The sequence below is a fragment of the Abramis brama genome (assembly GCF_963993115.1).
Source record: "Abramis brama genome assembly, chromosome: 2".
NCBI classification, from domain to species: domain Eukaryota; kingdom Metazoa; phylum Chordata; class Actinopteri; order Cypriniformes; family Leuciscidae; genus Abramis; species Abramis brama.
This window is the reverse complement of record NC_139964.1, coordinates 34,869,312-34,895,916: the sequence shown is the minus strand read 5'-3', so window position 1 is coordinate 34,895,916 and position 26,605 is coordinate 34,869,312. Positions and strand designations below refer to the sequence as shown.

General features: G+C 36.4%; 2 protein-coding genes across 3 annotated transcripts; both read left to right on the top strand.

Moving 5' to 3' along the window:
* The first annotated feature begins 709 nt into the window (after positions 1 to 709).
* On the top strand, positions 710 to 7,497 carry bdh2 (3-hydroxybutyrate dehydrogenase, type 2). Its single transcript, XM_084103187.1, has 10 exons — positions 710 to 782; positions 1,335 to 1,422; positions 2,537 to 2,615; positions 4,024 to 4,120; positions 4,358 to 4,466; positions 5,360 to 5,420; positions 5,671 to 5,784; positions 5,874 to 5,932; positions 6,862 to 6,954; positions 7,114 to 7,497. Exons 2-10 carry the CDS (start codon positions 1,351 to 1,353, stop codon positions 7,165 to 7,167), a joined length of 738 nt encoding a protein of 245 aa, XP_083959313.1. The 5' UTR covers positions 710 to 782; positions 1,335 to 1,350; the 3' UTR covers positions 7,168 to 7,497.
* A 653-nt stretch (positions 7,498 to 8,150) lies between these two features.
* Positions 8,151 to 26,304, top strand: LOC311075507 (sodium/hydrogen exchanger 9B2). Of its 2 annotated transcripts, XM_084103001.1 has the most exons (13): positions 8,151 to 8,223; positions 8,817 to 8,994; positions 10,104 to 10,317; positions 15,004 to 15,174; positions 16,745 to 16,887; positions 17,075 to 17,202; positions 17,288 to 17,463; positions 18,669 to 18,775; positions 18,904 to 19,053; positions 19,766 to 19,874; positions 20,688 to 20,824; positions 20,997 to 21,180; positions 24,881 to 26,304. In XM_084103001.1, exons 2-13 carry the CDS (start codon positions 8,902 to 8,904, stop codon positions 24,940 to 24,942), a joined length of 1,674 nt encoding a protein of 557 aa, XP_083959127.1. In that variant the 5' UTR covers positions 8,151 to 8,223; positions 8,817 to 8,901; the 3' UTR covers positions 24,943 to 26,304. The 2 variants fall into 2 exon arrangements, with proteins under 2 accessions (XP_083959127.1, XP_083959126.1); XM_084103000.1 differs by lacking the exon at positions 8,151 to 8,223 and having other exon boundaries at positions 8,265 to 8,994.
* Positions 26,305 to 26,605: the final 301 nt, after the last annotated feature.

Here is a 26,605-nt window from a genome sequence, read left to right as displayed (position 1 = left end):
TATATAAATATATATATATACATATACATATACATATATATATATATATATATATATATATATATATATATATATATATATACAACTTGCATAATGTTTACAAACTGGTTGTGCTGCACAAGCAGTTTGTAAACATGCAAGTTAATGTTTGTTTCAAAATAAAAGCCTGTTTGACTGTGACACCACTGTTTAATGCTAGTTTTTACCCAGCATGCATGTTGAATTACACCAGCTTAATTGCTTCATGCAGAAGTGAAATAGAGATTTTTCCTTAGAGCTTCAGATATACCTATGTAATTTGTCGCAATTCTGTTTTCTTTCCCATATGGAAAACACTATTGTGTAAAAGTTTCTTAAAATTATTAATAATATGAATGACCTGGCAGTGATGTTAAGATTAATCAATCGGAATGTGGGCTAATGTACTTTCTTTGACTGGAATGATTATAGACATCTGTTTCATTCTGAGTGGAGGTTTATTTAACGTCTCCCATCTACAGTTCCTGCCATTATTCATAAAAAAATATTTAAAAAAAAAAAAAAAACTCATAACGCAACATGTCATAAAATTAAATCTTGTAATATTATCATCATTATTTTTTAAACCATGTACGTATTTGCCGTACAAAAATAATCACATAATATGCTTTTCATTCATTCCTTTACTAGTACAAAATAACTATTTTAATGACTTTTATTTTGATAGAAAATTGAAACCTTGAAAGACAGGGGCGTTTGTTCATCACGTGTGTTTTTCTAGAGCACACAAGTTCAAGTTGACAGTAAGTTGTTCCACTTTTCCTCGTTGCTGTAAACAGGCTCTACCTGTACGAAGCCTTTCTAATTGTGTAGTATTTAGGGCGCTCAAACGTGAACTGCGTTTTTTATTATTTTTATGTTTACAGTCATTTATAAGATAATATTGCTGCACTGAATTACCTTTACACTCGTCACGTGACACGCTTTAGACCCATTTTCAAACGTAACTAAGTTATCATCACATAATGCATGATACATCCTTATGATCCTAATCGTACACTGTTTCAGAGACCCATCAACTTAATATCAACCAAGTAATTTGTTTGCTGCAAACGAGAACTCTTCATTAAACTCATTGATTCCTCTGCATTGTATGTCGTTTTCATTCTGATAATGTATCTGGATTTTTTAGTAAAAATGGGATATAAACATGACTTTCCATGGGATATAAACACTTCCATTGGGATATTAAACATGAACTGTTCAATATAACTATAAAGGTAGTTGTGTCTTCATCATATATTTTATAGCATTTAATCAAACTTAACGAACCTTATATGCTTTTTCACGTTTAGGTTATTATCGAAGAAAATGGGCCGTTTGGACGGGAAAGTTATTGTCCTTTCTGCAGCAGCACAAGGCATTGGAAAAGCCTCTGCAATAGTAAACATTCATTTTCCATCCATCACTTCCTCCTTACAGCTCTATAAGTTTGCAGCACTCTGCTTTGGCTTATTGACAGCCCTGTGTGCCACTTTGATGCGTATAATAAATGGATTTACTCTGAGGGGTTTACAATTGCCATGTGTTTCCCTTTTGAACAAAAGCTTGTCATGCAAGGGCTGTCAGCGTGGTATTTTTGAGTCTGTCAAGTGTAGAAGCAGAATTCTTGGACATTGTAACACAATGGTAAATGTTAAACCCATCTCGAGGGTAGAATTTTTCTAGCTTTTGCAACCTGTTTTCTATTTTTACCAGCATTTTTTATTATAAAAACGCTATAATTAATCATTAAGGGGTGAAGAAAATAGTGTCTCAGATCATTTAGGCAAATTTGATCTCTGCGAGTCAATGGCACGTTATCAGCAGAGCGCTGGAGGTGGTTAAGATGCACACCTGCTAGGTGAATACATTTCCATATCAAGTGAATATTCAAATGATTATTAAATGAGAGAAAGTTTGAGGCAACACCATAGCCCTGAGCCAGTTGGCAGATCACATGGAGGAAACACATGCCATTGCATAAATTGTTGTCAAATGTAATCTCATTTGTAGAGTGTTATTGAAACGTTTATATGGGAAAAATGTATTGGGCTTGGCAACCGACGTCACTGCGCAGTGCATTCTGGGACGTAAACAATAGGGCACCTAATTTTTCCCATTAGCCACCGCGGCGCTAAAGCCATGACGTCACGCCTCCAACCCCAATTACCTAAGCCCTGCTGTGTGCGCTAACCCTGCTCAATATGAGCTATAAAATGCCTGCTGTCAGGTGAAATTGGTTCGATGAATTTATATCCACTGCCATGATATTGCATTACATTTGTCCATCTTATAGTAAAGAGCTTCAACCTGACTCAAAGACGTTGAGAAAGTTAACAAACATCATGTGGTTTAGTAGTAGTGTGATGAACAAGAGTCAGACTCGGAACACACACTGATTGCTCATTCATTGAAACAAAGTGCATGTTTTTATTTGTAAGGATAGAATTACCTAATGTTAATTATGCATGCTGTTGTTTATTTACTTTAACTGTAGTCTTCTTAAATGTAACAGGCTTTTGCCAAGGAAGGTGCTCAAGTCACCGCTACAGATATCAACGAGGAGAAACTTAAAGAGTTGGATGGCATTCCAGGTAACTCATTGACTAGCTATGTATTGCCACCTAGTGGGAAATGTGGTGAAAAAAAATTTAAACAGAAACAAGATCTTTAAAGGGATGGTCCACCCAAAAATGACAATTCAGTCATTATTTTCTCACCCTCAAGTTGTTCCAAACCTGTAAGTATTGTATTTTGAAGAATGTCGGTAACCAAACAGTTGATGGGCCCCATGAATTTTTCCCATACTATGGAAGTCAACGGGGCCCATCAACTGTTTGGTTACCCATATTCTTCAAAATATCTTCCTTTGTGTTCTACACAAGAAAGAAGTTCATACAGATTTGGAACAACTTGATGTTGAGTAAATGATAACTGATTTTTTTTTTTTTTTTTTTTTGTGAACTATCCCTTTAACTGTCATTTCCCAGCTATTTATTCAGTTTCTGTGAACTTTAACTGAAGACATCAACTCAAACTGACTTTTGACTCGAGTCTAGACTAACAATGCAAATTTGCTCAATTATGAATGACAATGATTAAAATGAACATGCCGTAAAATCTTAATGATAGGAACCCAATGCACTTGACTTTAAATGATGGAATATGAATGTCTGTCAAAATTGTATACATCACTATATGCAAAATCTAGCTCATACTCTACCATTCAAAAGTTTGGGGTTGGTAAGAATTTTTAATTTTTTTTCCCTTATTCTCATCAAGGCTGGATTTATTTGATCGAACATACAGTAAAAACTGTTATCTTGTGAAATATTATTACAATTTAAAATAACTGATTTCTATTGTATTTTAAATTGTAATATTTTCCTGTGTTGGCAAAGCTGAATCGTCAGCATCATTACTCCAGTCTCGTCACATGATCCTTCAGAAATCATTATAATATGCTGATTTGATGCTCAGTAACATTTATTTTTTATTAATGCTGAAAACAGTTGTGCTGCTTTTCCCCCCAGGATTCTTTGATTAATAGAAAGTTCAAAAGAACAGCATTTATTTGAACTATAAATCTTTTGTAACATTATAAATGTCTTTACTGTCTCTGTTGAAGTATGTTAAGCATGTTAGTGTTTACAGAAACATTTTGAATGTTTTTTTGGTCACATTTTCACTATTAACTAACTATTAACTATGACTTTTGCCTCAATAAGCTTCTAATTACTGCGTATTAATAGTTAGTAAGGTAGTTAGTTGTTAAGTTTAGGAATTGGGTAGGATTAGGATCTTTGAGCATGTCTGTATCAGACTTTTCCCCCACAAAGAGATTTCAAAGGCTAGTGGGCCTTCTAGTAGCCCCCCTTTTCATACCGCTCTGCTTTAACACATAATCCCATTATGTTGGAAACAAATAGTTTTAGTTCAAGGGTGCTTCTCCCCTCAGGCTTTTGTATGCTCTTCTGATTCCTGGAATCCTTGCTTTATTAGGTATCAAAACCAAAGTTGTTGATGTTACCAAGAAAGACCAAGTTGAGGCCCTGGCCAAGGACTTTGACCACGTGGATGTGCTCTTCAATGTAGCTGGGTTGGTATTTCTCCTTAAATCAGTGAATATATTACTTTAGCTAACTTTTAAAGACACAAAAAATGGATATTAAATGGCGTTTCTATATGTAGCCTATCCTGCTTAGTTTCAGAATACACCACCCTCCAGAAATCACTTTTCAGGAATGACAAAAAAAAGCATGACTTGGTTTCATTTTTGGTTGAACAATTCCTTTTAGAGTGCATAAAGGGTCTCATTCTTCTTTCTTTCACACAGTTTTGTCCATCACGGCTCAATACTGGAGTGTGAGGAATCAGACTGGGATTTCACCATGAACGTGAATGTTCGTAGCATGTACCTGATGATCAAGGCCTTCCTTCCTAAGGTCATCTTATCCTCCTCCTCTCTAGGATTAGACCAGAACACATGCTAGCTCCTACATTTAGACCTTAGACCTTCACATTTAGAGATTATTTTTTCATCCCCAACTCTTTTGGTTAAGAGTACAAAGCCGACCCGTAACATGCGGTTAACTACTTAATCCCTCCGACGGCATAAATGTGTGCAAACATTGTTCCTTTGTTGATGAAATATAAATCTCTGTCAAATTCATACAATTTTTATACATTACTATGTCACATGATCCTTCAGAAATCATTCTAATATGCTGAATTGGTGCTCAAGAAACATTTACTATTATTAGGTCTGTTCACGCCATATAGGAATTACCCTAATTGTGAGATTCTGAATTGTAAAAAGCAACACGTTCTCGTAGAACTCGTAATTACAACTTGTAAACTCGTAATTTTCTAAGAGCTCCGACTTGTACAACATGACCTCTGTACAGATTCATTTTGGCATTGATAACAACATAGTGTGAACGCACCTACTGTATTATCACTGTTGAAAACAGTTGTACTGCTTAATTTTTTGTGGAAACCGTGATAAATGTTTTGAAGATGCTTTGATAAATAGGAAGTTCAAAAAACAATTATTTGAAATACAAATATTTTTTTAATATTATAACATTAACATTATAACATAGTAAATAACACATTCACATTATAACACTGTTTTTGTCTGTCACTGTTGTTCAATTGAATGCATCCGTGCTGAATTAAAAAAATTATTTCTTTAATAAACATTTATTGACCTTTGGACAGTAATGTATATCATCTGTTCTGCATGAACACAATAATCCTGTCATCTGATTTGAAGAATGTTACTTTAACCAGTCAGCCAATTTAAACTAAATTCCCCTTATCCTTCTCCATAAAGATGCTGGCTCGTAAATCTGGTAATATCATCAATATGGCATCTGTGGCATCTAGTATCAAAGGTAAATATATTTTGTTGCAACTCATTTGCATTTTGATGCTGAATTATAAATGGGCTGCTGTAACACATCATGTTGTATATATTGAGGTTTAGCCATTTGCTCTTAATTACATGTGATGACTGACATTGTTCCATGTTGCTCTTGGCATATTATTTTACCCCCATTATCTGTAGTTTGGCTGATGTATGGATAAATGCCAGGTCAAGTGAAGTTTGCCCTCCTAATTGCTCATCCTTAATTGCATGTCTAGGGGTTGCTAACAGATGTGTCTACAGCACATCTAAAGCTGCCGTCATTGGACTGACCAAATCAGTGGCAGCTGATTTCCTGGAGCAAGGGATCCGCTGCAATTGTGTCTGCCCTGGTAAGCTACTTTATTGATTGTTTTCCTCTATTGAGTCCCTCTGTACCTAATGATTAAATGAGTCATTTTGCTTCTCTTGAACTTTACAGGAACTGTAGATACGCCATCTTTACGTGGGAGAATTCAGGCTAGACCTGATCCAGAGCAGGTACTGCTTCCCCATTACAAAGACATTGTGCTACACAGCCAAGTGACACAGTAATCTAAAGCTGTCTGCGGAATTTTCAAATGTTTTTTTTTTTTTTACAAATGCAAAACTCAGTTTTTATTGTGAGAGCTCTCAGGAAAGATAGGTAGCACAGCCAGAGACGTTTCACACATGAAACATGGCAGTTACTCCTTATCAGCTAAGTGCCTTGACACACCAAGCTGACAGTCGAACGTCGGTGAGCGTCTTTCAGGCTAGTTTTTGGGGTGTGTTCCTCACGCCGGCGACAGTCCACAAGATTCAGCATGTCGAATCAGTGTCGGGCCATCGGTGAGAGAGATCGCTCTGATTGGCTGTTCAGTTTTGCAAACGAGTCAGTGCACGAGAATAAAAGCGAAAGCGATGAAAGTGAAATGAGTTTGGTTTTCAGTGGCTTTACATAGGTTGTAATTTTTACATTAAACACACACACAATCTGTGTATATGCATTATATATATATATATATATATATATATATATATATATATATATATATATATATATATATATATATATATGCATATGCATGAGTAAATGTAAAAATATTGTGCTGTAAAAATTGTAAAACGTTTTCCACCATGAATTTGAATTCTGGTGGAACAACGGTCAGCAGAATAATATGACACATCTGCTCTTTGCAAACCTCTGAGAATTATTGTGTTTGTGCATTTACAATGCCTCTCTGAAAATAATTTTCTTTTTCATAATTTTTGGCATTAGCACCTGAACAATGAAGGCCCTTACAATAGAGTTTTTTGCCTGACTGAATACAAAAATATTTTTTTTACATAAACAGTAAAGCACTAACCGACAGCCTTGCTATTCATATAAACTCACAGTTCAGCCTGTCAGTCTCTTTGTTATACAGTTCCTGTCTTTCACCTCTCAGGCTTTTAAAGACTTTATGGCCAGACAGAAGACTGGTAGAATGTGCACGGCAGAGGAAGTGGCACATCTGTGTGTGTACCTGGCCTCAGATGAGGTGAGTATTTGACCGTTGTACTCTCTTCTTTTCTATGATATCATTTTATGACACAACATTTGGTACTGATGTTGTTTTTTTACTGTTCACTTGGATATTTATTTGGCTTTCTACACATATTATTCATGCTTTCAAGTTTATTTATTTTTATTCCTGCAGTCTGCCTATGTAACAGGAACAGAGGCCATCATTGATGGAGGATGGAGACTCTGAAGAGGTTTTATAACTGGCCAGATCTAAAAAAAAGTTAATGCTGCTGTGGGCTCTTCCTGAGTCCTGTAAATCCATGTCTTGATTGCATTTAATATGTATTGAATCATTCTTAGCCATTGACTTTAAAAGGCTTGCAGTTTATAAACTACAAATTATGTGACATTACACCCCTGTATTTCATATTTCTATTAATGGGTCGTGTTACTATATTGGATTTCAAGCTCACTTATTGCCGAACATGTCATCTAATTTTCAGCTTTGTTTAAAAATGAATTGCTTGGTTAAAAAAATTATAATATGCCAAATGTAATTAAATTATTTTGTCAATTACTATGTCAATTCTTCTTTTAGAATTTTTAAACATTAATCAAAGTTAAGAATTGTAAACCATGTTTTGTGTGTGTGTGTGTGTTTTCCCTTTTTCTTCTTCTTTTTTAAAAAACTGAAACCCATAATTAAAAACAATTAGTAATTTAAAAGAATAATCTTTGAAACTCTTAGGCCTGGTTTTACAGACAGGGCTTAGATTAAGACAGGATTAGGCCCAGTTCATTTAGGGCAGTTAAGTAGCTTTTATAAACATGACTTAGAAAAAAAAAAAAAAACTTTCTGGTGTGCATTTTGAGATGAAACAATGGCACTAACATATTTTAAGGTATGTCAAGGAAAGTTGCTTTCAGTTAAAACAGCTCAAACATGCATTTTAGTCTGGGACTAGCTTGTCTGTGAAACCGGCCATTAGTGTTTTTTTATTTTTATTAATCCCATAGCTTTAGTTTTATTATATGTGGCATTTATATATGTTCAGAATGAACCATATAAATAAACATCGTGGATGCCGCATGATTAGGGGATCATAAAGAGAAGTCTCTTGACGACGGCTTGTGATTGGTCCGTTGCTGTCAAATCTAGCCAATCATGCTGCGCAGGAGACGGGACTTGTCAGAAAAGGGGTTGTGAAGATAGCCTGATTGGACCATTTTATTTCTTTGGGTTGGACGAACGATATAACAACACATTCCATCTGTCACTCACACTTCCGGATGCCTCTACCGGGTAAAAGATTAACCTTATTAAATGTATCCACGCATTTAACGTTCAAGCGCGAGCGCGTATATTTTCAGTATCATTTGTTTTTGTATGTATAGACCTCAGCACATGCCGGTTAATCACTTGAAGAGGTCAAACTTACAGACAATTCAGCATGAGATTTTGTTTCATTTCATGTCAGTCAACTGATTTATTTTTGATCGCAACAATTAACTTATTCTCATCACATAGGAAAAAACAATGTCTCTATCACGCAAAACAATATGACTTTAGTCATGAACGAGGAACGAGGGGGAATACATATTACACTATAGTCGATTAGTTTGTTTGTAAATGGACTAAAAACGTTGTAATGTCAGTGATGTTCAGTGAGTGGTTTACTACAGTCTTATAAACAGAGACCATATGCCACGCGCTCTTCAGTCTGATAAACCACCATATGGCCCAGCCGTCGCGTTTAGTCCTGTTTCAATCCGATTAACTTGTTGAACAAACCAGTCGCTTTTCCCTCCTAGTACTCGAGCTGTTTCCTCATTGATTACACCTTAGCAGGCTTTATCGATAAGTTGATGTAGTAACAGCTATTTATATTTACACAGGTGAAGTTTTAATGGACAGGAGCCGGTCTTGAGCACGTGCAATGGCTGGAAGACCCGAGCAAAGATAGAGCAGAAGTGTAGTGCCATGGAGGATGCCCAGTCCAGACCTCTTTCAGCTCACTCCACATACTCACAGAGGACTGAGGATGCAGCCTCCGCCCTGGGAAATCATGCTGAAGTAGGTTATTAGTCAGACTTTCCCACTTTATGCTGCTTTTTGGGGTCTATTTTGCTGTAAAATTGGTTCTATGGAATGGGACAGTTGCCCAGTATTGTTGTTATCTAGCCGAGATGTTATGTATCCTCATAGCTGATCTCAAGACGTAAGGGACAATATGAAAGATTTAATACTTTTTAATAACCTTAATTTAGATAATTAACAAACATTTTAATGCTTTAGATCAGTAGTTAATGTATATTCAAATATGAATAAGAAAATACAGTGAGTGTATTGACAATATATTATTCTATTGCATTCTAGTTTGATTGACTGGAAAAATGATTACAAAAAATAACATTGGCATTTTTAAGTATTTTGGTATGTTCCCCTTTAATAACAGCAGTCAAGCAAAAATAATGTATTTTTATATTAACTTATTTTTGTTTTCATTTTTACATCTTTTTCCCCCCAAAATCCTTTGTTTATATCCAGGTTTACGTCACCATGAAATCAAAATGGACTATTCTTATTTTTATGGAAAAATGATTGCAGTATTTATTACTAATGACTACAACTCGTACCCTCGTAATCTAATCAAAATAACTTCCCCTTCCACATTCAAATGACATCTTTTCGGTAACACTTTATTTTAAGGTGATGTACACGTTACTACATGTACTTACTATAGTAATAACAGTAAATTATGCGTAATTACAAGTACCTAACCCTAAACGTAACTCTATAGTAAGAACATGTAGTTAATTAATATTACTCAGTACTTATTTGAGTAAGTGCAATGTAACTATATCTTCTTAAAATAAAGTGTAACCATCTCTCCTCTTCTCTGATGACGTGTTTACGACAATGCAATCAAATCTCGATGGACAAAATCAAGTCCCGCCCCTACATTTTTTCTTCGAGTTCGAGAAGCCGTTCACTCGGATATACGTCACAATAGGGAAAGAAAGACTATCACAACTTCCGTTTCTTGCAGACTTTAAATTAAAACAATAGATGTGGTCTCAGACTTTTCTATTCTATATTCTGGATTGGTTAAAATATCTGAAAATTTAGATTTTGCTACTAAGATCACTGCTTCTCTTTTCACTCTTCATTTTCTCATACAGCATCACCTTATTGTCAGTCAGACAGTCCTTGTGGTTCCGAAGCGCTCAGAGAGCCCCAATCTGAGTATGACTGAGGAGACGACGTATGTCCCTCGACCGGTGTCTTCAGTTGACGCTTACACCAACACAGACCCTCCGTACGAATGCTGCCCTTGGTTGCGCAGACTATGCCCGTGCCCACCCAGAGGCCTGCTGGCTGCAGTTATCACCAAAGGTTAGAACAGAGGCTATAATCTTCCAAAACCTGATGGTAGAGATTGCATGTGCACTACACTGTAAAAAAAAGTTGCTGCCTTAAATTTTTGTACTTAAAGTACAATCAACTTGGATGTTTAAGTCATTTTAACTTAAATTACATTAAACTGATTCAAAAAATGAGTTGAATCTTGTATAAAAAAAGTTGAAAATTGCTTAACTTATTTTGATGAGTTAAAGCAATGCAGAAACATATGTTGTCATAATAACTTATTGATCATATAATTTTTTTTACAATGTACCATTAAAAAATGTTGGGGTCGGTAAGATTAAAAAAAAAGATATTTCAAAGTCTTGTAAATTCTAAATGGTCATCAAGACTACATTTATTTGATCAAATGTAACTTTGCTTTCCATTTATTACTTAAAGCACACTTTAAGTACTTCAATACCACCACAAAAACTACTAGCCTAGCTAATAAGGTTCAAACATTTATTAAAGGAGAAGTTCACTTTTAAAATGAAAATTCTGTAATCATATACTCACCCTCATTATGTTTCAAACCTGTATGAATTTCTTTCTTCTGATGAACAGAAAGGAAGATATTTAGAAGATTATCAGTAACCAGACAGTTTTTGGGTCCCAATGACTTCCATAGTATTTTTTTTCCTACTATGGAAGTCATTGGGACCCAAAAACTGTCTGGTTACTGATAATCTTCTAAATATCTTCCTTTCTGTTCATCAGAAGAAAGAAATTCATACAGGTTTGAAACATAATGAGGGTGAGTATATGATTACAGAATTTTCATTTTAAAAGTGAACTTCTCCTTTAAAGACAAGTGAACAGTCATTAAAAAAAATAAGATCAAATACACTAACTAAGCATAGATAAATATAATATAACAAAGTTACAAGTAAAGTGAGGTCTAACTGTTGTGTAATCAGTTACAGAAATGTGATAATTGACCCTTCGCAGGGAGCTTGATTGACAGGTGATCTGACCAATCATACTTCGCCATCCGCCATTTTGTCCGACAAAGCAGTCAGGAGAGTTAGTAGATTAACATAGGAGGATTTGAACTTGAAAAACGGAGTGTACTGACGCCTTTCTGTGGTTAAAACAACATTCCTTTTTGTGTTTGTTCATGTTTATTTGAGGCTATAAATTAACTAGAAGGAAGAGATGATCGGTTCACGAGCAGCTTTAACTGATGCTCTACAGCGATCTGTCACGGCACATTAAAGAGCAACAAAACGGTATTTATTGTTAAAATTTCTTTTTAAAAATGACCAAATTTGAAAGGTGAGACTTTGTTTAATATGTTTAATATCAAACGTAACCGAAAAGTAACCTGCTCTGTCCTGTCTGTCAGCGTGTTGTCAGTCTCCTCTCTACTCCGCGATGTATTTTTCACTGCATGAGAACATGGTGTGGCATGAGAACGGCGTAGCTTGTCGGACATAGCGACAGTAACTAAGGGGGGCGGGTCTTTGCGAACGGTCAATTAGGCCTAAATGCAGGGCCGTGCACAGACATTTTGAGGGGCAGTGGCCTAAACCAAAAAAAGGGGCACTAAGGGGGTGGTTGCTTGTTATCACAAATTATCCAGTTATTACAAAATATACAATTAAAATATAATTTTTTACATTTTTATATTTACCTGTTCCATTTACAGTAACACTTTTTTTATTTGGTACCATGTCCTGAAAGATCTTGATAACCAAATTTTTTATGATTCACAATTACACATTGGTGATAATAACAGAAACTATTTACCATCTTACATTTTGGTAATTTACCTTTCCCTTTTACAGCAAAACCTTTCTATTTGGTACCATGTCCTGAAAGATCTTAAAGGTCCCATTGCATGGATTTTTTCTATTATTTTAGAATGTTTCCTGGGGTGCCCTTATAATGTTAGTATGTTTTTTAGATTAAAAGTTGTTATAATTTAGAAATAAAAGGCATATTTCCTAGCCTGATTTTAGCCTCTGATTTGAATGCTCTGTTTGAAGGGGCATGTCTGCTGAGAGACTTCAGCGTAAACGCCCTCTGCGGTGATTGGCTGACATGCTTGCATATGAAATATCTGGCATTACATGTGGAACTCTGTCGAAAACTTTTACTTTTACAGCTATTATGCGTTTTTACTATTACAGCTATCGGGATTAACAAATCGTGAGAAGTTTTTTAAGTATTTAGATCTATTCCCATCACATAAAGGTTGCAGTGATGAGCATTGAGCAGATGACAGCCTGTTGATTGCGTGAATGAAGATCTTATCATTGCAACGCAGTTTCTGTACTCTCACTAATGATTTCACCAATGCAAACATGAGGTAAGTACAGTAAGACCTTCGTTGTGCAGTGTAACAGCGTCATTGATTTCATAACGAGTTTTGGCAAGTGTCCAGATAAACTCGCGCTGTGTGATTGACAGCTTGGGCGATTGGAAAGGGATTGTTCTTTGATCGCTTTCTGTTTATATATTAATCACAGTTTAAGTAAGATTATTTTCATCCTACTATGAGAAACAACGAAGTTTATCGTTTAGTCACTGGCTTGATTTACTGATGCATAAACAGTATTGAACGACTTTGAGAGAAAGATTATCTGTCTGAACTTGAACAATTACACATCAGACATTCACATAACCCACTGGTTCTTCAGAGGCTCGGATGAAGGAACTAAAAAAAACATACTTTTGTGTTCATTTGTACATCCAAACACTGAGCAACTGCCATGCTTTGCTCGTTTGCAAGCCATGATGTCTCTGGAGGAAAAAACAATATTGCGCTCGCAGCTCATTTTTCTCATGGGCGGGCCAAGGCAAAGAAGAGAAAGGGGAGGTGACCTTTTCCCTTATGACGACATAAGGGGAAGATTTCTAGATTCGCCCTAAGCATTTGTTTTCTCAAAAATATCCAGGGCTTGGTTTACACCCATCAAAACGTCTAGCCACTGGGGGACCATAGGTTTGTCTACAAAGTGTGCCAACAACAGAAAATTTTGTTATTTGTATTAGATCTGATCGAGAGTACTATAATTTGATTAGACAAGCAGCTAATTCTAAGAACGTGGATATGTTGTACAAGTTGTTAGCTCTAGTAGAAGACCAAGAGCAAAACATTACTGACATAAATACAAAAAAAAATACAAAATACCAAATGAATCATTTCACAGATTCAACCACTGTCTTGCATAGTCTACCTTTTAATGCGACAGCTTTCGTGAACTGTCGTGTTCACTCTCAGTTTCAAGAGAGCGCTGCAGACACATACTGTGAGTGATGCTGCGGCGCGAGCGGGAAAACCTGGAGTGGATTAGCGGAATCAGCGGAATGCTTTGAGCGAAATGGAGAGGTGGGGGTGGGGAAGAGGGGCACCTCAGTCGATGAGGGCAGAGGGGCAGTGGCTCCAGCCACCGGGCCACCCCCCTGTGCACGGCCCTGCCTAAATGTAAAATAACACTATAGTGTTCACTGTATAAATTAAATATAGATTAATCTTTGTTAAAGCTGTGTTTTGTTGTTTGATTTCCGTATTGTTCTAAATATAAGACGACCCTGATTATAAGACGATGCACCTTTTGGAAAAAGGCTTTTTGATAAAAAAAAAAAATCTTTTATTTGAAAATAGTTTTCATACTGCATATTTTTCATATTTAATTTTTTGTTTTGAAAGTATGGTAAATACTGGTAAAATTTACTAACGATCACATTTAAAAATAATTTTTTTTTGGCTCACCATTAAACTAAGCTGTAGCCCATCTGAATTATATAACAATTAGGCTAACTTTCTCATAGAGAAAACCATGTAACCTACCAAAATTGTATTAACAGTAGAAGTGAAATCTTATTAGTTTTGAAATCAGGGTACCGTCTTACATTTTAAAATCATATTCGGGGGAAGTCTGGTCCCGTCAGCGAGGCACGCAAACATGACAGTCACACGGCTCTTAGACGGTAAGCTTTTCTTTGACTGTTTGTCTGTGTTCTTTTTGCGCTCGCGGTCTTCTAACATGACACTTCTTTGCAAACTCGTTTTACATGTATTTGGCGCCACTTATAGTTGCGGGTGTATTATTGACATAAAATTCTAAACCCTGAATAAGAAGACAACCGTGGTTTTTCAGATGTATTTCTAAGAAAAAAAAAAGTCTTATATTCGGAAAAATACGGTAACATTAATGACAGCAGCAGGTATTTATAGGTTGCTGTCACTTTAAGAGCGAATGTACGGATCCAATATAATGATACACATTTGATTTATTTCTCAACCGTTTATGTTCACATAAGGCTTTACCGACTGTTTACGACAATACTTGCTGAGGCGGGTATTTTGATACCATTTTGTGTGTATGTGTCCGTTCAGAGATGCGAAAGAGTAATCAATTGGCTGTTCACGCACTATCTGAAACGCGCTTCAGGTGTGTGTGCGGCTATGCTCACAGATAACAGCGCACGAGTACTGAATTGATGGTTAAACCGTGATGGCCTGGTCCGTACGGATCAACTACAATCAGTTTAACCCCTACTTTTGATTAATGTAACGCATCCTTGCTGAATAAAAGTAGTCATTTCTTTTTAGAAAATCTTACTGACCCCAAACTTTTGAACCGTGGTGTATGGTAGATAAACATGTATTATGTTTACTAAGCTATCTGCTGGTAGATTGAACCCAGTATCTGTTTGTTCTTGCAGTGACCATGGCCGCAGTGCTCTTTGGGGTGGTGTGGTCCATTACAGAGAAGGAATGTCTCCCGGGCGGAAACCTCTTTGGCATCGTGACCTTGTTTATTTGTTCCGTAGCGGGGGGAAAGCTGTTTGGACGCATACACTTGCCGAACCTGCCACCTTTACCTCCCCTACTTGGTATGAGCAAATTCTTAACATATTTAAGATGAGGTCACATTAGTGAAATTTTGCGGGGGAAAAAGGTCCATGGTCAGTAGTGAAGTGCCCTCACGAAAAATTGCAATTGCACAGACTGTAAAGTTTTGGTAAATGTGACCGCATCTTAAGAAAATAATGTCTATCTTAGGGATGGAAATTTAACCTACTGCATACTTCACAGCATATACTGTATACTACCTGTTATTTTTATAAATATACCATCACAATATTTCCGTAGTGAATAAAAAAAAAAAGTCTTTCTGATGCTTACTTGGATAAGAACCTTAATTCTGAATTTCTACCTCATCACCTTCTACTTATTTGAAAGTTAACATGTACAAGTATGGGGTCTGTAAAATTTTATTACATTTTTTAAGAAATTACACTTTTAATCAGCAGGGATCTACTATTTTGATCAAAAGGGACAGTAAAGACATTTATAATGTTACAAAAGATTTCTGTTTCAAATTAATACTGTTCTTTTGAACTTTCTATTTATCAAAAAATCCTAAAATAAATGTATTGTAGATTCCAAAAAAATATTAAGCATCACAACTGTTTTAAACATTGATAATAATAAAGAATGTTTCTTGAGCACCAAATCATGTGACACTAGTTATGTTTCCATCCACCTATTTCATGAATTTTGGGTTATCGCATTAAAAAATGCTGGATGGAAATGTGCATATTTTCTATAAATACGCATAAAAACGTATCTGTGCTCAGTTGAGGCGGATCATTTTTGTGATCCAATAAGAAGAAATGCGTATAAACTACAATGGAAACACATTTACTGAATAAATCCCTAAATGCACAAAAACAAACAAACAAACTCTGGACTAACCAGCTGATTAATTTAATTCGCACAGCATCTCAAAAGTTGGTTTTGTTTTGTTATTCTGAAACACCTGAGCCAAAGTCTGTTATCAAAATAGTTGGGTATCATTACCTCCCTGTCTCACACAATTGCGATCCCAAGCATCAGGCACCCACCTCCGAACGCAAGATAACATGACCGTGTTTATTTGCGTCTGTGCAAGTAATTTATAATGTACAAAAAAAGAGCCACAGTTTCTTCCTCGTTTGCAGGAACTTCTGATTTTATTAAAGATATTTTGCGCCAATGTCCCAGAAAGTGACAATTTTGTTCACTCAAACACATGGGAATGAAACAGTGCTTTATTCACAAATGTTTAATGCGATATTCCAATTTTGCTCACAACTTTGGATGGAAAAAGCTACTGAAGACTGGAGTAATAGCTGCTGAAATTATTATTATTATTTTTTTATATTTCACAATATTTTTTGTTAAAAACAGAATGCAGCCTCGATGGGTATAAGAGTTTTTTTTTTTTTTAACTCTACATGCTCTACAGACCCCACACTTTTCAACGGTAGTGTATAATTTAATTTTCCCCACAGCTCAAAGATAAACAGACTGTGTTATTCTTTTATTCCCTGTATTGACAAAGTGGTCAGTTTCAGTTTCAGTGTTATGAATAACTATGGGATTTCTGTTTGTGTTATTTCACTCTGTGTGTGTCCGCAGGCATGCTGCTGGCAGGCTTTATCCTCAGAAACATCCCTGTGGTGACAGATGCTGTTTACATTGATGTAAGATGGTCCGCTTCTATGAGGAACATCGCCCTGGGTGTCATTCTGGTCAAGGCTGGTTTGCAGTTAGACGGCAAGGTATGAAACTGCATCAGCCTGAGAAGATTTGACTTCAAACTCTTTCAAAGTTCAGCCAACTCAATTGTTTTTTGATATCCATTTCAATCTCATATAGGACTTTTCATTTAATGAAAGTTGAACAGTAAGAAAAATTGGTTTCACTAAATTGTTTTGTGCTAACATAATACTTTTATGTGTGTTTCAGGCTCTGAAGAAGCTGAAAGCTGTGTGTTTACGTTTGTCCATGTTCCCTCTCACCTGCGAGGCAACCACTATGGCTGTGGTCTCCTATTTAATATTGGGACTTCCATGGATCTGGGGCTTTATTTTAGGGTAAACCGCTGTTTCTGATAAGATAAGAACCTCTCTGAAAGGTCTACTGCTACCAACTCAATAGCTCTGCTTTTCTGCTCTGTAGGTTTGTTCTCGGGGCTGTTTCTCCTGCTGTTGTGGTTCCGTCCATGCTGCTTCTGCATAAGGAAGGGTACGGTTTAGAGCAGGGTATACCTACTCTTCTCATGGCAGCATGCAGCATTGATGACATCATTGCCATTACCTGCTTCACCACCTGCCTGGGCATAGCTTTCGCCACAGGTACGCCAAAAGACTAAATGTTGCATATATGTAGGATATTCCTAAATTAAATTAAATTAAATTAAATTCAATTAAATTCAATTCAATTCAATTCAATTCAATTCAATTCAATTAATACAGTAAGAGATTTTGGATATACCACACAGTCTTACAGAGGAATTCAAAGCGCTTTTAGATGCACAGAATATGTTTAGAATAGACAACATTGTGCTACATTCTAAAAAATACTTTGTATTTACACTACCATTCAAAAGTTTGGGGTTGGTATTAAATAGTTTTGAAAGAAAAGTCTCTTATGCTCGCCAAGGCTGTTTTTAATTAATCAAAAACACAGTAAAACAGTAAAGTTAAAGTAAAGAAAAATCTTTTCAAACAGAAATGTATTTGCTGTCACTTTTGAACAATTTAATGCTTTAAAATATGACATAATTAAAAAAAAAACTGACCCCACACTTTTAATAGTGTATGTATAAGAATTTGTACATTTTGTATATTAACGCATACAAATTTAAATGTTTCTGAATATGTTTTTTAGATACTTCTTTGATAGTGTCCTTTCTCAAGGGCTGTGTTTGAAATCGCCCATTTTACCCTCACTCACTATTCCCTACATTAGTCCACTTATATAGTTCACTTAAAGGAGTGAACAAAAGCAAGTGAGCAAATTTGGCCACTGAGTGCGCCGAAAGGGCTGCTGCTTTTGCGAAGTTTGTGCTTGCGGTTTAATAATAATTTGAAACTGGGCAAAATGCAGCTCCAGTAGTGATGAAAAGATCATGGTAACTATGCATAAATCTTTATTAAACAATATAATAATCAGTTATTCAGGTATTTATACCTGTTTGATATTATGCTGTACCCACATTGGACCAGTGTTTTGGAAAATGGATGGATGATCCAGCTGCTGGCACCATCTTCTGGCGAGAGGCAGGAATTCAATTTACGTGACTCTCACAGTGCATTATGGGTATTCTCTAGCCATTTAGCATACATCGGTTGTACACTTGTTATTCAGGTGCATTGTGAGATTGAATGAGTGCACTTGATCCACTATGGTTTTGGACACCACTACAAATGTCTGTTCCCTAAAAAAAAGAGCCGTATTTAAGGGTATAGGTGGCGATTTTGAACTCAGCCCAGGTTTTATGGATTTCTTTGTTGGTAGAGGCCCAGTTTATATTAGTGCTCTCTGTTGCCCTCTGCAGGCGCAGTGTGGTTAAATGTGCTGAGAGGACCACTGGAGGTGTTAGGTGGTGCGGTCACTGGTGTGGCCTTAGGGTACTTTCTACGTTACTTCCCCAGCAGAGACCAGGTACGTGAGCAGCAACTTTATGATTATGAAGGTCATGTTGAATTCAAAAACTGATGTGGAGTTGATGTTGTCAGGGGCAACAGTTTTCGTGATTGTTGATGATTTGTGTGTTTTGTCTTTCCACATAGGGAAACCTTGTGCTGAAACGTTCGTTTCTGGTGTTGGGGCTGTCTGTGTTTGCATTGTTTGGCAGTAATGTGGCCGGGATTCCTGGAGCAGGAGGTCTTTGTACACTGGTGCTGGCGTTTGTGGCTGGAATAGGCTGGGGAAAAAATAAGGTCTGAATCTCTTCTCCCAAACACACAATTTTTACTAAAATATCAAAAATAGCTGTGAAAGAGAAGAGTTTTGCCTACTTTCTTTCTCATTCGCATATTTATACACACTCACATTTTTTCGCAACAACGCCAAGCAAGTAAGGGTTAATGCCCGACGAGGTGTCCATTGTCAGGTATTAATGGACGACGGCGAGGCGTGATGTGCGTCGGACAGTTGTCTCCGCCGAAGTCCATTAATGCCTGACAATGGACACCTCGAAGGGCATTAACCCGCTTATACCATGGTCACTTGCCAAATAACACATTTTTAAAACATTAGTTTATATTTTAATTAGTTTTACAATCGAAATCTAAAGTTTTTACAAACAATAACTTGGTTTCCCTGGTTATGCCTGACGGTTTATTTAGCAAACAGAGATATTTATAGTCCGCTCGATTTATAGTCCGTATAGATACTTTGACTGCCTGTTGCTATGGTTACTCACAGCTGATGTAGTCAGCGCATTTATTATTAATTTCGAACGGTAAACAGTGAGTTTCACCAGAACTCCTTTACCAGGTGTCCTCTATCACTTTTTAATGGACACCCTGCAGCCAATCAGAATCGAGTATTCACTCAGACCATGGTATAATAGAATTTAAAAAATATAAGAGTGTGACAACACGTTTTCTAAGATCACATGTTTGATTTCTCTGTGTATGTGTGTTTCAGGCACTTGTGGAGGAGGTGGTGGAAAGGTTTTGGCATGTGTTCCAGCCTCTTCTCTTTGGTCTCATTGGTGCTGAGATTGTTATTAGTACTTTGGAGGTCACGACTGTGTGTGAGTGTTGTTTTAGTAACAGAGCTGATTGGGAAACACTCGAAAGGGCTATTCACACTTGAAGTAGTTAAAGGGATAGTTCACCAAAAAAATGAAAATTCTGTCATCCTTTTCTCAACCTCAAGTTGTTCAAAACCTGTATGAAGTACATAGTTAAATTCTTTTCATCAACTGTTTGGTTACCCATATTCTTTAAAACATCTTCTTTTGTGTTCAGCATTCATACAGGTTTGGAACAACTTTTAATTTTTTTTGTGAACTATCCCTTTAACCCTGGGTCATTTTAAACCCCAAATAAACAGAATCCTGGGTTATCTTGCTTAACACTTGACGTTGCTCATAAATTACCCGGGGTTAACAATTAATCCTGAGTATTGATAAATTAACGTTTCACACTATATATTCCTAAACTCTGGGTTAACATTCTTATTTACATATTTACGTCTGTGACAGTCCAAAGCATGTGAATATAAGGCACGCGATTGGTTGTCGGTTGCTAAGCATTTAGCCGTAACAGTCTGCACACATTTGGCACCCCATGCGGGGTTATCAGCGCAAAAGCAGTGCTAAACCAGCTCTGGAGCAGGGATTCATATCCATGGGTAAAAAGAGCAGATAACCCTGCTTCTAAATTACAAGTAATGAAATATTCCATTATACAGGGTTAAAAGCTGGACTTAGACTGACGATAACCCGGGATTAAGCGCAGTGTGAAAAGCCCTAAAGTAACTGGGATGTAAGCAGTGTGCACATTTGCACTTGTGTAGTGTTACAAACATGCAGTTGATCTTCTCTAATGTAATATGTCCTCAGTTCTTGGTATAGCAGCTCTGCTCATCGCACTCACGGTACGGCTGCTCATCACTTTTGTTTCGGTACTGCGAGCTGGCTTTAACCTGAAAGAGAAAGTCTTTATTGCTCTAGCCTGGATGCCGAAAGCCACAGTACAGGTAAAATGGCCTAGTATAACAAATAGACCTTCTATTTTACTTTTGATTTATTGTCTTTATCCTGCATCCATTCCTTCTGTTTCTTTGGACAAGAGTGAGCTAAATGATAAATAAAAATTAAATGCATTTGTAAGTTCCTAACAGAGCAATCCTGTTATGTCATTGGTTTCAGGCTGCCATAGGCTCTACAGCTCTAGACATGGCACGCTCCAAGAATGACCTTGAGCTGCAGAGGTACGGCATGGATGTCCTCACTGTGGCTGTGCTGTCCATTCTCATCACTGCTCCTATTGGAGCGCTCATCATCAGCCTGCTCGGCCCTCGACTCCTGCAGAAACCAAAGAACCCTGAGTGGGGTGAGATATTTGTACACACACACACACAGACACATTGGCCACTTTATTAGGCACAACTGTTCAACTGCTCGTAAAGGCAAATACCTAATCAGCCAATCACATGGCAGCAACTCAATGCATTTAGGCATGTAGACATGGTCAAGACAATCTGCTGAAGTTTAAACTGAGCATCAGAATAGGAAAGAAAGGTGATTTAAGTGACTTTGAACGTGGCATGGTTGTGGGTGCCAGACGGGCTGGTTTGAGTATTTTCAGAAACTGCTGATCTACTTGGATTTTCATGCATAACCATCTCTAGGGTTTACAGAGAATGGTCTGAAAATGAGAAAATATCCAGTGAGATGGCAGTTCTGTGGGCGAAAATGTTTTGTTGATGCCAGATGTCAGAGGAGAATGGCCAGACTGGTTCGAGCTGATAGAAAGGCAACAGTAACTCAAATAACCACACTGGAGCCACTTCTGTCTGCTAACAACAGGAAACTGAGGCTACAAGTCACATGGGCTCACCAAAATTGGAAAAACATTGCCTGGTTTGATGAGTCTTGTTTTCTGCTGCGACATTAGATGGTAGGGACAGAATCTGGTGTAAACAACATGAAAGCATGGATCCATCCTGCCTTGTATCAGCGGTTTAGGCCAGGGGTTTTCAAAGTGGGGGCCGCCAGGGGGCGCCAGGGGGGCCGCAGCAAGTTGAAAAAAAAAAGTTAAAAAACATTAAAAAATAAATATTTGCTAATATGAGTATTGTTATGAAAAAAACATTATAATAATTTGTTGCATAGCCTATCTGATATCTGATTGATCGGCTAGTGACAAGAATTGGCCGATTTTCACATGATTTTCACAGTCTGACATATGCCGATTCAAATGCACTCGGGCGCCGCATGATTAACATCGCGCAACATCAACATCACACATACACACAGAACGCACATGTAGGAAACCTTGTGAATTACGGCCGTTTCAGATCGCGAGCGGCGCGTGAGCAGCGCAAATTTTTTCCGGCGTGCATGTTCAGTGAGTGCATTCACACCGCGAGCTGGAGCAGCGCGTGAGCGTCAAGCAGGAGCGTCGCATGAGCAGCAGTGAAGCGGAGGGTTTCGACGCCGAGTCTATTTTTGTAGCGCTGCTCACGCTCAATTAAAGTGAAAGCACACTTTTGATGGACAAAATAAATATGATTTTACTCAAAAAAATGCACATAATTTGCATGTATAGTGTGTTTTAACAAGGAGTAGGCTATGTCAGAAAAGAAAATGAAGACAAAAATATTTATAGAGAATGTATCCATTTAAACTTGTTTTTATTAACCAGTTTGGGTAAAAGTGGTGTTTTATTATATATATATATATATATATAGAAAATAAATATTTGTTTGTGCTGTAAAGTGGTTAGAAAAAATGAAATCAGAATCGGCTTAAATCTGTATGGGCAGGTCAAACTCAATGAAAAATCAGAATCTGCCTTGAAAATTGTAATCGGTGCATCTCATCTTTCTGATTGGCTGGTATCAAACACCATCACATAATCTGATGTTCACCTAGATGTTTTATTTATTTATTTCTACATGTGCCGTGCCGTAGTATTGTCGATGGGTTCAATACGGGGGGCCTTGGCCAGAACCTAGTGGTATTTGGGGGGCCTTGGCATGGAAAAGTTTGGGAACCCCTGGTTTAGGCTGCTGCTGGTGTAATGGTGTGGAGGATATTTTCTTTGCACACTTTGGGCCTCTTAGTACCAATTGAACAATGTTTAAACACCACAGCCTACCTGAGTATTGTTGCTGACCATGTCCATCCCTTTATGACCAGTGTACCATCTTCTGATGGCTACTCCAGCAGGATAACGCACCATATCACAAAGCTCAAATCATCTTAAACTGGTTTCTTGAACATGACAATGAGTTCATGATACTCAAATGGCCTCCACAGTCACCAGATCTCAATCCAATAGAGCAGCTTTGGGATGTACTGGAATAGGAGATTCACATCATGAATGTACAGCCATTAAATTTGCAGCAAATGTGTGAAATATATATATATATATATATAATAATAATTCATAATAATTTGTTACATTTATATAGCGCTTTTCAGGGTACTCAAAGCGCTTCACATATGGAAGGGGGAATCTCCTCAATATATATATATATATATATATATATATATATATATATATATATATATAATATATATAATATATGCATCCATATATATATATATATGAAAATTCACCTTTGCATCACAGAATTAGATTTTAAATTATATTAACATAGAAAACTATTATTTTACATTAATAATATTTCAAAATATTACTGTTTTTTCTGTATTTTTGATCAAATAAATGCAGCCTTGCTGAGCATGAGAGACTTTCAAAAACATTAAAAATAGTAATGTTTCCAAACTTTTGACCGTTACTGTAGATTTTAGGAATGCACCAATAGTATTATACTGATTTTAACAAACAACAATTAAAACAGATTACTGTTTGATCATGTTTTAAATTAGCAAAGTTCAAAAACGCATGCATTAAGATATAAGATAGCTAGTTTATTTCTGCATCATCAAATCATCTTCACTGAACATGGATTAGATCTATTTAACATTCAACATGCATAACACAAATACATATCATATATACAACATTAAAAAAATATACATTTGAAATAAACAGTGCTTTTCAGGTTGGTCTACCAGTACTTTTCAGATACAGAAATTGAAAAAGGTAATCAAATGTAAGATAACACTGCTGTATAAATTCTCATCACCCCTCAACCTGCTTGCTTAGTGTTTTTACACATAGAAAAGGCGACAAAACGCATTACATTGTCCAGTTTTCTCCCTGAACAATGATGTGAGTTACTATGGCAATTCTCAATGCATCATGAATGGCCTACAGTGGCGAAATTGTTCACAATCGTGACAAAATCTAAACATTATTTGTGTGGTGTGTGTGAGTGACCGTTAAGTTGCTATCTATACTCACATGCTCTAAAAAAAAGGATATGAGATATGATGGTTAGGATAATGCCTTAAAAGTTTTCTGACTTTGTAGCTTTTTAAATATATATATATATATATATATATATATATATATATATATATATATATATATATATATATATATATATATAAACACACATAATGTGGATGACAACTACTCCATTTAGATAAACAAGCCACATGAGATGCACATGGAAATGTATCGCCACAGCTTGGAGAATTTGCATGCTAGCAGTCCAGTTTCACTCTGCGTTTGCTTTATTGTTTGTACAATGCTGTCTCTCAACTTTGCTAATGTGTTAAATTGGGGAAATAAATCAAATGCTCCAGCCCCTTTAATGAAGACCAGTAGATTCAGTTTGCTTCAAATTCATAAACCTGTGTTTTGTGCAAAAAATTATATTAGCACACACAGTATCTGTGACACTAAAGACTGGAGTAATGATGCTGAAAATTCAGCTTTATCATCACAGGAATGATTTATTTTAAAATGAATTAAAATAGAAAACAATTATTTTAATTTGTAATAGTATTTCACAATAGTACTGTTTTACTGTATATTTGATTAAATGAATGCAGCCTTGGTGAGCATAAGTGACTTCTTTCAAAACTTTCCAAACTTTTGACAGATACTGTTCAAACATTCTTCATTGTATTAAATGCGTGCATTGTTTTAATTGTCATTTTCTGAATCGCAGCTGTCAGTCAAGGTGCTCTGTCTGCATCAGGGACACCGGTGACATATGAAAGTGCCCTGTGATGTTTCTGGAGTGCTTCTGGGAAGCGACACCCCAGCGTTCAAGGCTGCTGATCATCCTTTTTGTCCTCGAAGTTTGATTCTCAAACTCATTATTACTATGACCCTCTGAAGTCAGAGTGCAAAATTGGGCAGACATGCTTTTCAGATGAACAAACCCAACTTGTTTTTTTGTTTTTTTTACCTTCTAAGGTGAATGAAAATCACTTCTCATTCTCCTCTAAAACGTGGGATTTTAAAGGATTACGTTATGCTAAGGATTGATCATTTTTAGCACTATCGAGTACAAAAACTGTTTTTTTTGAAATATAGAAATATACCAGATATTGGTAACACTTTACAATAAGGTTCCTTTATTAAACATTAGTAAATGCTGAAATTAACATGAACAAAGATGAACAAATGCTGTATAAGTGCAGTTCATTATTAGTTAATGTTAACTAATGTAGTTAACTAATGAACCTTATTGTAAAGTGTTACCCAGATATTAATATATCAGTCTGCAGCGACTGCATTTTAGTGTTACAGAAAGTCATGTAGTGGCCAGTGTTGTCATGACTATGTTCGGAATGGAATACTAGCTGCTTTTACTTACTGTATATACTGTATACAGCCTGCTAGTTCCATTTTTATCGTTAAAATGTCACACAACCCGTCTTTGGCTGATGGCACCAAAAAAATGGTCCCAAAACTAACCAGTAAAACATTGACTTCTTGGTTTTTAGAAAGTATGCTACATAAACATTTTTAATTTTTAAATGTCTCAGTATCTGGCAGTCTGATCTGATAAAGAGGCTAGAAAGAGGTTTCTTTCAGTTCATCCATCAACCTGGAAATGGAAGGTCAAGTTGCAGTACACATACATTTTGGCAAATGTAGTATTTCATCCGAGTACGTTGGCTTACAGAATACATATTTTGTATATAGTATACTATTCTGAACATAGTCACGGACCTACATTCTGAGATTCAGAGTTTTTGCAGGTATCTTGTCAGCCCTGTTGCACATACAGTAGTCAAATACTGTAGCTGCAAATATTCTGAAGTCAGTTTGGAGCTCAGTTACATTTTGTGTTTACAGTGGAAGTAATTTTAGTAGTAGAAAGAAAAATCATATATTTCCCTTTGCACAGTTCATCATGGTATTTTTTCATGAACCATATTTATTGTGAATTATTATTATTTTTTTCATAAAATGTGTATTTGATTGTTATAGACTCATGTGAAGGGAACACTATTAGTGGATTAAGTTTGCTGCTTAAATTTTTACAAGATTTTTTATTGTGGTTTTGTCTCAAAATAGAGTATTGGCAATGCTGCATACAGTCATTCTTACTTTAAGCTATTAAATGACTACTGTTAAGAGTATTAGACCCGTATTTTTATATTGTATGGTGTATGTGTAGTTATTTTAATTTGTAGATGTATTGCTGCAGAAAATGAATGACATGCATTGTTAGTAAATGACAGGCAAAACCCCCTGCTTGCATTTGGAAGCATATCTTGTTATATCATCTAAGGCAAAGCAGATGTAAATAAGCATCACTGTTACTTTAAAGACATGGAGCATCAGTGTAGTGGAGTTGCACTATTGTGTGTTTTAGGAAAAGTACACAGAAGAAATAAACAGACTGTTACATGGCAACACACATTCATCAGTCACACTC